This window comes from Cloeon dipterum, chromosome 4 (genome assembly GCF_949628265.1).
Source record: "Cloeon dipterum chromosome 4, ieCloDipt1.1, whole genome shotgun sequence".
Lineage (NCBI taxonomy): Eukaryota > Metazoa > Arthropoda > Insecta > Ephemeroptera > Baetidae > Cloeon > Cloeon dipterum.
The window spans coordinates 9314444-9331454 of record NC_088789.1 but is presented as its reverse complement, the minus strand read 5'-3'; the positions used below and the strand labels follow the sequence as shown (position 1 = coordinate 9331454).

At 40.5% G+C, this 17011-nt stretch overlaps 3 protein-coding genes across 16 annotated transcripts in view; 1 reads left to right on the top strand and 2 right to left on the bottom strand.

Annotated features, from left to right (window-relative positions):
• LOC135941653 (centrosomal protein of 170 kDa-like) overlaps positions 1-14871 on the bottom strand; it is a 27658-nt gene extending 12787 nt beyond the window's left edge. For 2 of the 7 annotated variants that reach the window (XM_065487247.1, XM_065487248.1), the window contains exons 1-6: positions 13827-14006; positions 6404-6553; positions 5325-5414; positions 4585-4663; positions 3797-3924; positions 3185-3323 (exon numbers count right to left, since the gene is read on the bottom strand). In XM_065487247.1, coding sequence (XP_065343319.1) covers positions 3185-3323; positions 3797-3924; positions 4585-4663; positions 5325-5414; positions 6404-6553; positions 13827-13991 — 751 coding nt within the window. In that variant the 5' untranslated portion in view covers positions 13992-14006. Of the gene's footprint in view, positions 1-663; positions 1189-2169; positions 2637-3184; positions 3324-3796; positions 3925-4584; positions 4664-5324; positions 5415-5474; positions 5687-6403; positions 6554-6776; positions 6836-13826; positions 14007-14727 lie in introns of those variants that run through there. The other 5 variants (XM_065487249.1, XM_065487250.1, XM_065487251.1 and 2 more) reach the window with 5 other exon arrangements.
• Positions 12446-17011, top strand: part of LOC135941656 (neurofilament medium polypeptide) — a 9927-nt gene continuing 5361 nt past the window's right edge. For 5 of the 8 annotated variants that reach the window (XM_065487261.1, XM_065487262.1, XM_065487260.1 and 2 more), the window contains exons 1-2: positions 12446-12690; positions 16862-16997. In XM_065487261.1, coding sequence (XP_065343333.1) covers positions 12461-12690; positions 16862-16997 — 366 coding nt within the window. In that variant the 5' untranslated portion in view covers positions 12446-12460. Of the gene's footprint in view, positions 12691-14001; positions 14125-15083; positions 15493-16557; positions 16681-16861; positions 16998-17011 lie in introns of those variants that run through there. The other 3 variants (XM_065487267.1, XM_065487265.1, XM_065487266.1) reach the window with 3 other exon arrangements.
• The window catches only part of LOC135941663 (protein FAM98A), a 14018-nt gene continuing 13081 nt past the window's right edge, over positions 16075-17011 (bottom strand). The window contains exons 9-10 of the transcript XR_010575002.1: positions 16552-16685; positions 16075-16317 (exon numbers count right to left, since the gene is read on the bottom strand). The gene's annotated coding sequence lies outside the window, so the exon portion shown is untranslated. The remainder of the gene's footprint in view (positions 16318-16551; positions 16686-17011) is intronic.

Below are 17011 nucleotides of genomic sequence, written 5' to 3'. Positions count from 1 at the left end.
TAATTTTGTAACCCACTCATGCGAGAGAGAAAATACGGTTTGCAATAAACGATGTTACAATTCTAGCGCATTGTGTGTGCTGCGCTCGCATGTGTGTTTTCACAAATTAAATTTACGCGTGCTGAACGTTCTATATTTTCAGGCTCGATTATGTCCTCCAAGTAACTGATGCTTGAGTAGAAAAAATTGTAATAAGCGGTATGCAAAGTGACAGAAGTGGTGATTAAGATCGTCTGGCATGTCCCCTCAAATGGCCAAACCAACCTTCCACGAAAGGAGACATGTCAAAGGATTAAAAAGTACATATATATTGCCAAACGTCGCGTTCAATATTGCTTGGCCGTGTGAGGCATGTTTATTTTTGTATATTATTTATTTTTCGCCGGCGAGTAGAGTTCGTATTCATCTCACACTGGCGTTGAGCCATGATCGGTCGTGCAACTGATTGATAATCAATAAATGTTTCGTGCTCCTAGTCGACGGCTCCAAGTGATAAAAAATTACAATTGCAGATGACACGCAAAAATGAGGGGTAATCCAACTAACTTCCCTAGCCAAAATTCATTTCGTCGCCGACAAAAACGAATACTTTGGGAGCATTCATCGGTGACCAAAAGGAAATCAATAAAACCTGCTCTCCTCTGCCACACAAAGTATATTTACCAAGATCTCGCGAATGACTGTCGACCGGCGTCAGCGGAGCAGCATCCTCAATTTTCAGTTTCTCACAGTCGCCGCCGGTAGATATTTTCCTCTCCCTTTCCGCTGAGGTGATTTTCACTGTAGGCACTTTGTCTTTGCTGACTTTTTGCTGCTTGCCAAAGAAGTTCTGGATGTTCACCTCTGGTTTGAAGCCGTTGCTTTTGTTGCAGATAGAGTTGTCGCTGGCCGAAGCAACGATCTTGGACTTTAACTCTTTCTTGGCAAGCAACGCGAGGTTGTTACTTGGAGAGGGTACGATTTTACAGACAGGCTCTTCGGTCGGGGTCGCTGCCTGGCTACCTTTACCACGGAACGAAGCTCTAATTTCGGAGGTCTTGAAGCTCGAGCGTCCTGGGCCGCCTCTGGATGGTGCCGTGTGCGACTTTCTGCCCGAGGATTGAGACCAACTGTCCAGCTGCGGACCATACGGTCCCAGGGTCCGCACTGCATCCACTGGCACGCGTCCGCTCGGACTGTGCGACAGACCTGGCGAACACGAAACGGTTTTCTCTCTAATTGAGCGCGATCGGGCCCTGTGAAGTAGCGGTGATTTGCATTTCTCTGCTTGGACAGGAAGTAATTAGGGAGGCGAGCAAGCCAACTTTAGTGTGAATAAAATTAATCATCGCGGAGAGGTCACGGCGAATGAATACCAAGTGCAGTGTCGCCACCGCTCCGATAAATTAATTTATGGCCCCTGCACGCCATACACAGCTGCGAGCAATGGGTGGGACATTGTTTACATTTGAATTCAAAAAATTGGGGCAGACCGCCGGGTTTGGCTTAATTTGGAGCGAAGCTTTTATCCGCCTCTTTTGATCATCATGTTGCCCTTGCGGGTGCAAGAGTTGGATAATATATGTGCTTGATTCTTTACCCAAATAGTGTGAGGGTGAATATTCATGTGCATTTGAGTAATTTGAATTTTGCAAGTAAGGCATCCTTCGTTACCATAATATAGAGTAACGTTTAAATTGAATTTAAATTTTAAAATGGTTTCTCGTGTATAATATTAAATTATCAAAGCACTATGGAGTAAAATGGTTACGTAAAATGCGAAAACAATGGATTAAGTCTTTGATTTCATACAATCTCACACAAGTTAGCCTAGTTTTCACATAAGAGCGCATTATACAACTGAAAGTGACAATTTAATTAAAACTTCTACTACATGATGTGAAGCCAACAATGCCCCTATACGGGTACACAAATAAAAAAAAATATAATCAACTAAAGCCCAGCATCCAATTTCAGGATAAAATTAATCCGAGCCGCAGCGTAAACTAGTTCGTTCAAAATATAAAAGCTCTCTTTGTTGCTTGCTTGGGTTCAAGGGTGTGACTAATGATGCAGGGCGATCCACTTTCTACTGCATAATAACGCGGGAAGTCTCGATTTCAGACGAAAATAGAGAAATGCAAAGTCACCGCTGCGGGGTGGCCGCTGGTGAAATCGAAAAAAATATACCGTGTTTGTGGCTGTGTTGGTTGCCCATTGCATGTGAAAAGTGGCCGCCTTAGAGCGAAATCGTCATGCTCTGAGGAGCGCCGATTGTGAGGAGGGCCGCTCGCTGCAGTTGCAGAGCGGAAGTTGGAAGCTTCTTCACTGCGAGTATAACCCTCCTGCGACGATAGGCACAAAAACACTGCAGACACTGACTGACGCCACTCAAAAAGCACTTTGAAAACGCCGACAAAAAATTATTCCAGCTGGGGTGTCTCGGAAGACAACCAAAAGTCAAAGCACAGACAAAATGCGGAAAAAATAATAATAATTGGATATTTAAGCTGAGGGTCGCGTATAAAAACAAAGAAAGAGCCTCTCAAGTCACTGGTTCACAGCTGTCACTGAACAAAAAAGGCACGGGACAGGTTGCGTCTTCAGCAGCCTTAGACTCGGCAGCTCGTGGACTGACAGCATGCTTCTACAGTCCCACCGCGGTTGCCTAGCACCAGGAGGAGGAGGAGCACCGTGATTTCTACGCTTGGGGCCAGAGGGAGCAGTTGCTCGAAATGGAGCTGCAAGTTGCCGCCAGGGTCGGCAGATGGCTTCTTTTCCTTGATGGCTTAGGTAGCGGTAAACCTCCACTCCACCACATTATGTCATGAACTCAAATGCAAAATGTGTAGCGGTAATTTTTTTAAATGAGGACAGCATATTTTACTTTCTTTTGGTAACCGAGTCCGAAATGTGCTTCCGGCAGCATGGTTCTGTGTGTAGCACAAAATTGGAAGTTTGATTTCAAGCTCATCGTGAGCCCTTGAATACGACGGATATTGATGATAAACCATTTAATGCGTTCCAATTCCCGAATTCACCGACGTAATTTTTTCAAGAGTCACGGTATTGCCTGAAAGTTATTTTTCTAACGTGGTGGGCAATAAAGCGATAAACAACTATCTCGCACCATATATTGACCAATTTTCCACAACTGCGTGTATTTTTATATTTTTAGATAGAAAGTTGGTGAAATTGCACTCACCATTTACTCCTAAAAGAGAATCTTCAGAAAAAGCTGAGTGCAGACTTGAGCTTGAAATTGCGCCAGTCATCTTGAGGTCTATTGTTGGGTGCAGATTTTGTTCAGGTGCTTTTTGTTCTTGCACTTGTGTCCTTGAGCCCTGCAATGTTTAACATTTTCTTTAGCAACATAATATCGCAGTTTACTACTTCAAAAGAATGCAGTGAAGCATAAAAAGTTGCGAATGTGCTCTCTATATGAAACCAAGCATTTTATTTCTTGCATGCAAATTTAAGTTGTGAATAATTAGATGGATGGAGGAACGTAGCCGTCAATGATTTCAAGACATGGCCTCCCATTTAATCACAATAAAACATAACTTCCTTTCGACATATTAAGCAATGCGCGACTTTCAATTTCTTTTATTCAAATTGCACAAGAAAGGAATTTCGGTAAAATGCTTTGCTAATTTGAAAATTTAGCGTAAAAATGCATTTGTAAAACAATTTTTCTTGCAGTAAATTAGCAAAAAGGTTGCATTATATCCTGTGATTACAATTGGCTTCACTCTTCAGCAAATTTGCAATGAAAGCGTAACTACTATGCTTCCTGATCGTGCATTGTTCAACTTACTTGTTTTGAAGTGATGTTGTTAGTGCTAATTATATCACCAGGTTCCTTAATAAATAACTCATTGTGTGGCTTTGCAGTAGGCATCTCCCTCGATTCTGGCACTCTGACCACCTGGTAGATGGCAGAATGTGTGGCTAGTCAAGGAATTGATATTGTATTTTTACTCGCGATTACTATTGAAGAATTAGCGAGCGATGGAAGAAGCTCCAAAAACTAGCATCACCTGCTCTGCGGTGATTGTTATATTTACTGAGCTAGTAGCCAAGCGTGACTTGGCAGGGAAAGCGGCGCGTTCACCTTTTTGTTGCTGGAGTAAAAAGCTAGTCTCGACAAAAATTGGCACATTCTCGGAAAAACAGTCGATATAGACACCAAGAAAAAAAGAATCATACGAGCACGAGGCGTTATTAATTTTTGAGCGCATACATACTACCCTTGAGAATAGCAGCACGAACATTCAAACTTTTTACCCTGCTATAAAATAATCACGAGCACTGTTCGTGATGTTAAGAGTCGTAATAATTGAATAATCTGTTTCAACAGTGACGAAGAAACCCATCGCGATAGCCGCTTCAATAAAATAATTGAAACAATGCAAATAAAACTACTTTCGCTTCTTTACCATTGAAATGTTTTGAGTGATTAAACCTACATTATTTATTGCAATAGTATCTCTTTGATGAAATGCACGCGCTTTCATTTTTAATTAACACTTTGAAAAGTGAGCTGGAGATGTAATTTGATAAACAAAGCAGCAGTAGTAAGTCGTTGTTGAGTGAAAAGGATATCGAAGCCAAACCGAAGTACGTCCATGCTCTCCAAAGTGATGTATGTCTGCACCGGTATATGAGCCTCGTTCCTGAACGTCTGCAATGCACCAGCATAAATGAGTCACTGTCATTCAAACTCGCACACATACACACAAAAGCTGCACTAGCTAATCGAGGTGTCTGAAGCGAAATCCACGACTCGGACCACGCGAGCCGGTTGAATCGAGAGGGGGACGATAGGCGGGCGGGCAGGCAGACAGGTAGTAGGCGGATTGCTCTGCCGCTTGTTTTGTTGTGTGCAATCTGCCACAAAGGACCGCAAATGGGGTTTTTGCACTTTCGGAATTTCTCAACAATAGATTCATGCTCGGTGGATTTCGCTCGTGGAAGAGCACGACGATTAGAACATGCATGGAAGCATTTCCTTTGGCTGCATTTGCAATTAAGTATAGCATAGTCAAATTCACGAATTCAAGAGATTGCAATTTTCAGCTTCCTGCACTTGATTAAAAAGTTTTACAAATATACTACAAAGGCAATGCTTCACTGCCAACAACGGGAAATTTCACTCTAGGATGAAATGAGAAGCAGAAAATAATTTTTCGTTCGTTAGTTTGTAATTAAAATCAAGTTTTATTAGAATCTAATTTTTGTGCGCAATTCTAACAAGGTAATTAGTGAAGTAATCAAAAATATTTTCAGGCCCTCATAAAATATAATTATGTTAAAATTATGTCAGAAAGCAGGGGCTCACTTACCCCGTTTGCACTGTTGAGATCCTTGACTTTGAACTTTTTGTCGCAGTAGTCGTACATGATCACCGCATGCCTCTTGTCCACACTCTTGGCCTGACCACACACACAAATGAAGGAATTAAACCTCAACTTCAGTTGTAAAGAGACCTTTACAACAAGATGAGTATAGAATTTTGTATCTACAAGAAAAAAGAGAAATTGGAGACGCGCGCGTGAGGAGTGAGTGTTGTTTACAGTCGGCGGGACTGCGAGAGACTGGCTGACCGTCTGATAGCCATCCATCCAACTAGACCGTCACGCAACTTTTGAGCTTAATCCAGGCCACGAGCAGCCAGATAGTGTCGCAGATCCTAGCCAGCCTCACGTGTGCTCGCAGTCAGCGAGCCAGCCAGCTGTTTCTTATCCACCCGAGTGAGCCAAAAATCTCGATCACTTGTGCGGCTTCAAGGGGGAGGCATAATAAAGAAAGAAAGCGGGCGAAGAGAGCCTCCTCAGCGCTTTTTATTTAATTTTAGCACCGTGCGCTAGAGTAAACTCGAATCGGGAGATCAAGGGAGAGTAAAGGAATGCACAAGTGTTCCTTTTCACGTCCTCACTTTAAACCGCTGTGTTTTCTCGTTAGACAAAACAACGCGGGGGTAATGGTTAAATAATTATTAGTGTAGAGCAAAATCCCAAGAGTTGAGTGATGGAGCAGTTTATTTTCTTATCTCGCTGAGACCACACTGCATCCTGTTCAATGGCAAGCCATGGCAAGGTTTCATTAAACGCAAAGATGTGATCGCAATTGTTGTAACATCATTTCAGATACCAATGGCAAACATACAAATTTTTTATATTACGGTGCAGGGCTTATACTCAAGAGAGCAAAAAACAATACCTCTGCAAACATGATCCGAGAAATTTAAACAAGCTCCAAGCTGAAATTTTATCTTTAAGCATCAAAGTGAAAATAAATACAAAGTCCAGACGTGGCGGTCATCCAGTTGCAGCTGTCTGGGGAAATCTGATATTTTTAACGCCATATGATAAAATAAATATAAACAGGCACAGCGACTGGAGTAATTAATGACGATTCTCACCTTCACAAGAACATCACAATCTGCACCGCTTCCCACGAAGATCATGGCCTCTGGCAGCCGGAAGGTAGTGTCCGTGGACACGAGCTGCCAGAAGGCGCCCCCAGGGTTGGGCGAATCACATGCCGGCGGTCTCTCCGACTCCGCCATCCCCTGAAAGCAGAATCGGCCGATCGCATTAGGTCAAAATCGGAGCTTCAGACGAAAATATTGATCAGCAGGGTGGAGTTGGCCACCGCTTCAACTTCATGTTGATCCAATCGCATAGTGCAAACAAGTACTGTTTCCCCTAGTCGATTTTCTTTAGCCGGTCAGTAACATTACGTGCTAATCAAGTTAGAGGCCGGGGAAATTGCATTGTAAATAAATCAATCACCGTCTGAGTGAGACCGTTGACTTTGAGCGCGAAAATTGCTTTTGCAGACACGGCAGGCTGCTGTTGACCTTTAAGATAAAAGAAATTATAATATATTTTTATTATCGATTTTAATTGCTTACCAATAAAATTTCTTCTTTAAACTAGTTTTATAACTATTTTTCCTATTTTTAAAAATTGTAAGTTCAAAACAAATATTTTTTAGCGAAAAATATTGTTCATACGATCGGAATGAGATTTTAAAACTGCGTGTGTTCCTTATAGTCATGACAATGGATCATTGCGATTCAAAGCCCTTATCTCATTGTGTTCCGCTTCCACTTTGTCAACATGCACTCACGTAGCTGCTGACCATGATAAAAAATACAATAACTTTTATCGTTGGCAGTAACAATAGTGGCCAGTTGTGCCTAATTTGTAGAATATTGCAACCAACGATATCAGCGTTTTATTGTGATTAAAAGCAGCTCACGACTTGGCATTGTTTATCGCGAGTTGTATGCGCAGAGTGGATAATATTTGTGTATTTTCTCGCATATTTCGCCACAGCTGTGGGCAGAATGTTAATGGACTGATGCGTGCGCCGCATTTCGTACTTTGTGGCGATATTTCCGGAGATCACGACACCCACCCAGCCTATATGCGAAGCATGCAACCTGCTCGCTCCAGAGCAGAAAAAGGAGGAGCAAATGGCAAAAAGTTTACTTATGGTTCGCTGGTCGCGGTGGCCCAATAAATCTGGCGGAGTGGGACATCTGCAGAGAGAATCGGGTTTCAAGGCTCAAGGCACGCGATTCTTGACATCACCGAGGAAACGTCAATTCTTATTTAATCCATGCCTTAATGAGACTATGCAAATTTTTCTAAACACGATTTTATTGCATTCCACGTAATTTATGGATCAGCTACTGCAAGAATTTTAGCACCAACATACCAAATAATAAAACGAGAATATCAGTTTTACGATGTTACTATGAAAGGAGTTCGCGAAAATTGCCCGCATCTTGAACGAGTCAAAAGAGCAGATAAAAAGCAGTCGAGGGTCATGTATGGAATTATCGAAATGAGTCACCCATCAGATACAAACAGTGAACGTCGCGATTCTGCGTGTAAACTTCTCAGTGTGTTTAAGCATGTGTCCGACGGGTTCGAGCTGGCTATTCAGCGCCGGTGTTATGATTATATACGAGCGGTATTGAGGCCACACGCTCTCTCGCTCCTTAATATCGAGAGACACCTGACATCAGCGCCTTCGAGCACCATCCACTCGATGATTTAATGCAATTAGAGAGAAAGAAGAAGACGCTTCTCTTTTCAGAGGCTGCACCTCCAGTTGGCCTGAAATCCATTCTAGGAAGCGGAGATGTGAAGTGAAAAAAGGCTACAGATCAGCGCACAATACAAAGCAGCACTAATTATTCCCATTATGTTGTCCGTCTTGAATGTTATATGTTATACAACCCAAAAGTGGCACACGACGCATATCATAATTTGATCGGCATTCAATCAAATTAAATCAATTTTAACAACTCTACTTGCTTTTTTCCAATTTACAAACAACAAGATCGCGTGAAACAATAAAAATGCCATCACCGCTTGATGCCGTTTAAGATTTTCACGATTCACACCTGAGCCGCGATGAAGGCCCCTCATCCCATTTATAGGGCGGCTGCTGAGTGAGCGAAACGACGCAACAAAGGAGCATAAACACTCCCCCGCGTGGGATAAAAGGTCAAAGTCACGGACACTTGAGAAGGCGGAAGTTCGAGTGGGTTCCAACGATTCCTCAAGCTCGTGAATCAAATAATTTAAAACTACACAAGTGGACCGACTCAAATTTATTTGAATGATTTAAAAGTTCATTCTAACGTGACGCTTAAATTGATGTGAGCACTTATGCGGAGCTTGGAAATTTGTTACATCTGCTTCTTAATTTGAGCCAGAGATAGAAACTCGCTCGACTTGGTGTTAAGCTGGTTAAATGGCGTTCTTATATCAGCTGGAATGTACGGTTAAATTCGGAGAATTATCTCTAACACTTTTTTTTGTCTCCAAAAATATGGGTCATGCCTCCTTTAGCAAGTTTGACGCATCAAATCTGCATCATGTGCAAATCATAAATGTGTATAAAACATTTCAACCAAAATTTTAAAACAAACAAAACAGAGCAGTTAACTTGTGACATGACGAAATCTTTACCCTAGCTCTGCATTGTATTGATTGAATTAAAGCCGAGTTTTCCGGAGTGCACGAAGAAAGTTAGGAAAATGAATCACCCCTTGGAAACTTTTCTCCGCTGCGAGACACGCAAGCAGCCAAATAAAAGCTAAGGCAAAGGCCGTGAGGTAAAACTATCCTTCTTATCTGAAACGAGTCTTAACAAATCGCTTACTTAATTTCGTTCAAAGAGAGTTGCAAAGTCGTGAGTCTCGTTTTCCATATCATCCGTGACTGCTGGCTGCGCGAATCTGTCTCCTTTGTGTTTATTATTGGGAAATCGTGCTGCGAGGACCAACAGCGACGATCGCAGCGTGGGTCCGAACGAGCCAATCAGCCGAAGCCGAAGATTATAACCAAAACAAAAGGCATTATTTTTCATTCAGTGAATCACTACAGCGAGAAGATTTATGCTTCGGAACAACTCTCCTTTTCAGTGGAGTTATTTTGACTGTTGCAGTATTAGGGATTTAAACGAGTCATAAACAACCATGGAGCGCACGAGAAATCACGCTGGTGCCTGCCAGTGAAAGGCAAAAAAGGGCTCCGTCTTGCCCGCGGTGACATTTCCAGAGCTGCCTCACAAACACACCATTTTAGACTTAGACAGCACCGCTTTTTTCGCCATTCACGGTGCGAATTATTTTCGGTGGTCTTGCATGCTCATGACCGAGGTCAGGGAGAAGGCTCGCCTAATTGAATGATACCGTGAAAGGAATGATAATTAACTACTTTTCGTAACTGTCAAGGAAGATTGGTAATCAGAATTAATTAGTTCGAAAAAATACTCATGATGTCGCATATTAATGGACACTGATGCTTGTTATCTAGGTTGTTGAGACAAGTTAAGTAGTATATATACTACTTCATTTTTATTTTTATTATCAAGGTTGCAATTTTATATGCAAATCGAGTGTATTTGAGTTGTGAGCCTGTGAGGTTTGAATATTAATAAGAGCAGCATAAAAGCAACTGTTGAAAACAATGCGGAATAGCACATCGGTATATTTGCGATTACTTTGAACTAAAGTGTCAGGGGATTAAATTTTCAATTTAATATTAACAGCTCTGTAAATTAATCCATCGATTTTTAAGATCTTTGATAAATTAATCTCCATGAAAATGCTACTGTCTGATATTATTTTTAATTGTCTGGGCATTCCCAAGATTGCACTCATTAACAATCAATGAAAAAACCGAAACCCTTTCATTTTCACCATTGGAAAGTGCTGCACATTCTCATTACTTGTATTATTCCATTTCATCTAAGATTTCCCTTTTCAAACGAGAAAGCAAATCGCACTCTGATTGATGTGCGTTTTCGCAGTCATTCGCCAAGTCGGCGATGCAAATGACCACGCTCGATTTGCAAACTGTCCCTCTCGTTACACGCTCAGCCGGCGTAGTAGGTGAGCAAGCCGCGTTTTTGTTTCTGCCTCGGCAGGCAGATTTGTTACTGACCTCTGCACGCTATGAATTTTAGCAATCATTTCAGATTTGATCGCAATTCACGGAGCTACCACCGTTATATGCATATTCGATTTCATTTTGCAATTATGCCCGTCGGAAACAAGCGTTCTGTGCGTTCGGGCGGAGTGCGGTCGCCGTATCTAATGCGATCTTTATTTGGACTATTTCTTGCTCCCCTAGATGTAGGCAGCACCGCCTGGTACTGAATTCGCCGCTTGTGCATCACGACGGATCACGCACGTTATTATTCGATGAGATTTTACACGCTAGACGCAAATTTATTCCCACACAGCTCTCAATTAGCCAACTGGAAAGAGTCTCATTGCGACGGTAAACAAAAGGTGCCATTAAGTCTCTGGCTTTAAAATTTTTATAAGAAAAGTTTTCGGCAATGGCCCTCTTCGAAGTGGAGATGCAATAGGGGCTATTTTCAGAAATCGACTGCTGCACGATGCCATTTGGCAAGGTGCGATCATATTGTTGAAATCTTTGAACGCGAATAGTCAATGGTTGATAGGCTATTCTTGGTTTTTTGAGTGGCTGAAGAGTGGCCTAAATTTTCAAAATCCCCTTCGCCCTAAGATACAGCTTTTAAAAATCTACACTACTTATTGTTAGAAAAAAAACTGGGAATACGATACGAAAATGATCATATAAAAATTACTTTTCTAGCTTGAGATCTCTGAAGAATTTTAAGCCTTACAAAATTATGCACATAAATTTAAAACTCGATGAAAATGATTTTAATCGATTTTAAACGCTACAAAATATTTGTTCCAAACACTATATATTGTGGATATAAACAAAATGAGAGAGAGAGAGAGAGAGAGAGAGCCTCATAATCGTGTCATATAACATCATAATATGAAAAGTAAACATATTTAATCCATCACGGATGTTTTCCTCTCAACCTTCCATCAATTTTACATTTTCTATACATATACCTACGCACTATTCAATGGGATGAAAATCAAGGTCAAAAATCCCTCGTGTGAGAGAAGAGTTCATTTTTTTCGGAGAGACCGCCAATGTATCGAATTCATCGCTTCTCGCGCAATCGCGAGTGTGAACAGACTGGGAAATAGTGCAGTTAGGCTAATTTATTCAAGCGTGCCCGATTCGAATTTGTTCACACGATGCGTTAATTGCCTGTAGAGCACGCTACACTTGCCATTAACGTCAGGTGAATAAAAAAAAAACAAAAGTTACAACAAACGGAACCGCGAATGAAGAATGAAAAAAGGCAGAGAATGAAATCCTAGAGCAGTTAGGTATTTCATCCGACTGATTCCAGTTTCTCTGATTCAAATGCACCTGGACAAACGTTTACCGCAATTCGGCCGCGGTCGGCAGCAAGCGTCTCGAGTTGCACGCATCTAACGCGCATTTCAAACCCGTGTCACCAGTTTCATTGCTCGGAAAAAGAGTGCGTTTGCTAACAGAAACTCTTATTTTATTCTGCTCGGCTGAGAAATATTATCAAGTTAAGGCTACAACTAATTGATCTAATAATTTAGTGGCTATTAAGTTGATGAGATTTATTGAACTGTCGGTGTTCATTGTAAATAGGAAAAATCCCCTATTATATTTAAAAAAATCAATCATTCATGGAACGGTCAAACATAAAGTTTAGCGGAAAGTTAACTGATAGTTTTGCAGTCACTGATAAAAACTTCAGAGAAAAACCTTTTACATAGATAACGAGTTGAACGAAAACCGAAAACAAGCTGTATTTTTTTACTTATACTGCGTCCTGTGTAAATGCAGCACAGACAATGCGTCACAACTTTTTTAATTTACAACTTACGACAAAAATAAATATTTATTTTCTATAAAAAACACGGTGTTTGAAAAACAATGTTTTTAAGGTTGTCTCTTTAAGCACCATATAAAAATACGTAACGAGCAATTAACAAGAACAACATCAAAATCGGAAGGCGGCGCCCTTTACATCGGTTGCATAAGCGGAGGCGCGTAAAACAAAAGGCCGGGGAGCGATGGACCATGCACAGGGTGGCACAGGTCGATGGCACCGAGCTGATAAAAGCACCCCGCGCACGCCGGGCGCCCCAGTCGCGATGCTGAGCGCCACTGCAGGCACCCGCAGGGCACGCTCCCTGCCCCCAGTCCTCATGAGCCAGCACACGCCCCTCAGGGCCACCACCAGGGCCTCCAGTAGACCGATTCTCGTCAGGCCCAGTCCCACCAGGGGACGCAAAGCACAGAGGTTAGTCCCCTTTCTCCAGCACGCATACGATTTCTTGTTGAAATAGAAACTTCATGATTTGATCTTGAATACATTTATTTTTGTTTATTCATGCTCGTGGATGTTTTCTCCAGGCAACTCTTCGCTTTATTTTTTGTATGAGACAAGCGATTCACTTAGCACATTTGTGATTTTGGCACGAGTCAAGCATTCCATTATTTTTGGCGCCTCAGCGTTCTCAAGGTGGGAAAGTTGCGCGAAAAGTGATATCTAAGTGATAATGAAGCAAAATATTTTACTGTATTCCAGCAGCTCCACAAAATTCATCATTCGACCAATCTGATAAAAACGAATTGTTTTAATTTGTTCCACTATTTATGCAAGCAAGACATTAATGTGGAAACACGAGGAAAATTTCACTCGTTACAAAATCCTCTTTGTAAATTAGGTCCGATTCCATGAAAACTGTGCCAAAAAAATGTTTAGTGCGTGATTTTTACTTGAAACTCGATTTTACCTCCGCGGAGAACCTTTTAATTTCCCATGGCAATTGAAATTTATTTTAAACAATTCCCAAATAATGCTTAAATTTTATGCGTTATTTCTTAACTTAATTGAATCTTAAGTTTTAATTAAATTTACAAAATGCTAAAACTAGTTGAAATGACTTGTTTGCTAGCGGTAATTTATAAAAGGCTGTATGATTAAATTTAAATCTAAAATTTATATTAAAATTTCAAAATGCTCAACGAGTTTACACTGTATAATTAATTGAGTACTTCATAGACAATAGAAAATAAATTCCATCGTAATTTTAAACGAAAAAGCCGTAGTAAATAAAGTAAGTAAACTATAAATACTAGCTAGGTAATATGACGATTATTATTTTCCCTTTTAAACACTCTTATACTAACAATCAGAGATCCTCGGTATACAATTAAAAATATCCACCAAAATTATCAAAATTCCTAATCTCTAAAATGCTAAATTTTTGATTCCATTATTGTAATTTTGTGATTCTTTAATCTTGAATGGTTAACCATCCTAAGGAAACAATTGTCTTCTTGAGAAATTCCATTTGAAAAAGGCGGGTTTTCCGATTTTAGAGCGCTCGTTTAGACTCTGGAATGGTATACCAAAGTGAGGTAGCAACTTACCTGCCTTTGCTGGTAATTAGCACGGACGAAAAAGGCGTCGTCGTCAAAGCCACAAGTCGGCCTTTTGTCCTTTGTGTGCCACGTCGAGGCAAAGTGTGCAAACACCCCCGTACTCTCGTGAGGGATGACACCCCTCGTTGGGACGTTGGGCGTTACCCGCCACATAATTATTTTCGGACTCGGGACTGCTAATTAATCGCGCGCGCGTCAGGCAAAAAATTCAGGCCGTCTGGCTAGCATCCAGTGTTTTTCGGGGCTGGGCGCATATATTTTTTGCTGCTAATCAGCTGCTTTTCCGGTATGTATTCAGTTTTGGAAAGGAGTCCTTCAAGCGAGGTGACGCAAGTGCACAGTCAGAGGCGCGCCTCAGATTACACACATTGTTATTATCAGGTGTGCTGTGTATTGTTCTTGCTTGATGAAATACAGAATGCAAACCGATCACTCGTCAGCACCGACACTTAATTTAAAATTCATCTCGATGACAGTTGCAAATTAATAAAATCGAAACACTCGGTAAAAAATGCAAATTGACACGTCCATATAAATATGAAAGTAAAATCTTAATTATGTGAATTCCCTTTTATTTCCCCTTCAACTTTAAAATTTAAAACATCCCAAACAATGCATTAAACAAAAGATGGCTCATAATTTGAATTAAACGACTCCTTACAAGCGATGTGACAAATTAATTAAATTACATGCACGCGAAAAGAGCTTTGAAAGTGGAAAGTAATTTGATCATCTCTGATTGTAAAGGGAGGGGAACGTTTTCAATTGTTGCTCCTTGCAAATTTTTGCCAGTGCAATTTTCGCATCACGCCTCCTTTTACCAGCTGTTTAATCGGTTTAGAAGGACCTGTTCGCGGAGGCGAGGCTGGGGGCTAAAAGAGAGACTCACCTGTCTCAGGAAGCAGGGTTCTTTAGTCCATGAAAAGTTGTCTCGACCACGCACGTCTCATCACAACATCAACACCAGGCCCATTTTTGTGATTCTTTCAATTTTCCCGTCTTACTCTTGGTTCCAAATTGCCTCGCCAGAGGCGCCTCTATCAGTACAACATTGGCAAAGACTGTGGTTTATAAAAGTCAGTGATTCTATACCGGTTTTCAAAAACGCTTCAATAAGTTTTGCACTTACAAGGCTTGGCAACATCAACATTTTAAAATTCGTAGACCAATTCTTTAAGAAAATTTTATAATTTTATCTGAAAATTGAACTAATCTTTCTAAAAATTTCATTATTAGGATTATTCTTGATATCAGTGTGAAGAAAAAATTTTTAGTTCATTTGAATTCAATACCGGTACATAAACTTACAGTGCCAGGTGTTTGACTGACCGCTGCTGAAATACTAATAATGCACAGTGGCGGCGCGAATATGGAATTAGACATTCCTTTGAATTGGTCTCTCCTATAGAAAATTTTTATCGTCTATTTTGCAATGGTGTGGCATAATTTAAATTACTGTAACATTGAAGTGCATCTGCCTTCTTTATCCGCTTTTATCCGATGTGTTAAATGCGACAAAACAAGTTCTAACTCATCATTTTTCTTTGAGTCGACAGAGTGCCTTATTTGCTAGCAAAAAATTACTAAAATCACTATTATGACAGCAAGTGCACGGACACAATTATCCCGGAGAGTGCGTCTCTCAGGGGCACAGGTAAATTTAGCTTTACGGGGTGCCCCTATATGTATGTAGGGCAAATTTTTATTGCCTTTTTGCTTTTTCCGCTTTTGCCATTGCGTGTGAGTTTATTTTTGTGCTGACAGTAAAAATATCGAAGAGGGGCGTATGCATGACATTTCCTAATCCTATAGAGGCCTGGTGTCTTTTCTTGTGCGGTGACCTGGCGGTAACCATGACGACCTAGATAATAGAATACTAAAAAACCAAAAGACAATATTAAACTAAGCAAGCAAAACAAACAATTTTTTGTAAATATCTTTAAGATAGAAATGCTATGGGATATATATGTCCTCATGTAGATTTTAGATTTATCTCTTGCAAAAGGACAAAAGATGCAATTTTTAAACTAGAAATATTATATGCGCAACACAACGTCTTGCTTAGAGCCTTTAGAGCTTAAATTGAACTAAATTGTTTTAAATACTAGTGTAACTCTTTTATCGGTTGAATATGAATTGCCGGAATTTTTTAATAAGCATTTAAAATAAACTTTCTCCATTTAAATCATTTACATTTTTTGCCGATCAGGGGGTTTTATATTTTAAGTAAAACTAATTTTGTTCTATACTTATTGCGATAATGTACTTTATTTTTGTTTCAATGCATGCGCTTGCTCGATCATGAAACTTTTGGAATGCGAATTAACAACATCGGGACCAGTTGCTGCAGCACCATCTTTGTGTTTCTTGCGAGCCAGAGGTACAAGTCGTGCAGGGCAGATTTTGGGCGTTTGTGAGTTCCATTTCCAAGGTAGCAATGACTATCGCTACAATAAGCAGCAACAACAGACGACCAAACCTGCCATAAAATATTGAAAAAAATAGTAAAATATATGTTAGTTAAAAGTCTTTACGTTTTTCTTATTACATATAGGCTAATTAACACGAAAAGATGAAATTCAAATAAAAAAATTTGCTAAACTTGTAAAGCCTGATTAATTTCAATCAATAATATGTGAAGCATGTGAAGCTAGGGATAATCACTATTACTTGACTTTATCCGGAAGTACAGACAATAAGTAGGATAGCTTACATGTTGTGAAATCAAAGAAGAAACTGAGCGGCCGATGCGTAGGGTCCAATTGTCAGGCGCGTGACTGCCGCAAAGCAGCCGCCGCGACTTCTTGTTTTGACCAGAAACCTCCAAGGTCAAATCCTCTACGTAAGCTGAAAACACACGTCTACCTTGAAGAACGTTAAATGCTAACACAAATGATTTAATTTCGTGACTGCCACTTTGCGTAAATTTTAACATATATATCATCAAAATAAAAAATTCTGCAGGATTTTCAGGATTTTAAATATTAAAAATATAATTTAAAATATTTTTGTGCCTGTTACAGAAAGAGTAATGGCCTCCAAAAAATGGAGAAGAAACGCGGCTTGGACTACACGGACTTCGCGTACCGTGAAGCAGTGTCACGTTTGCGCTACCTTATGGCCGAATCTTACCATTCGCCCTACAGGCATTATACAGCGGTAATAATGGCTGC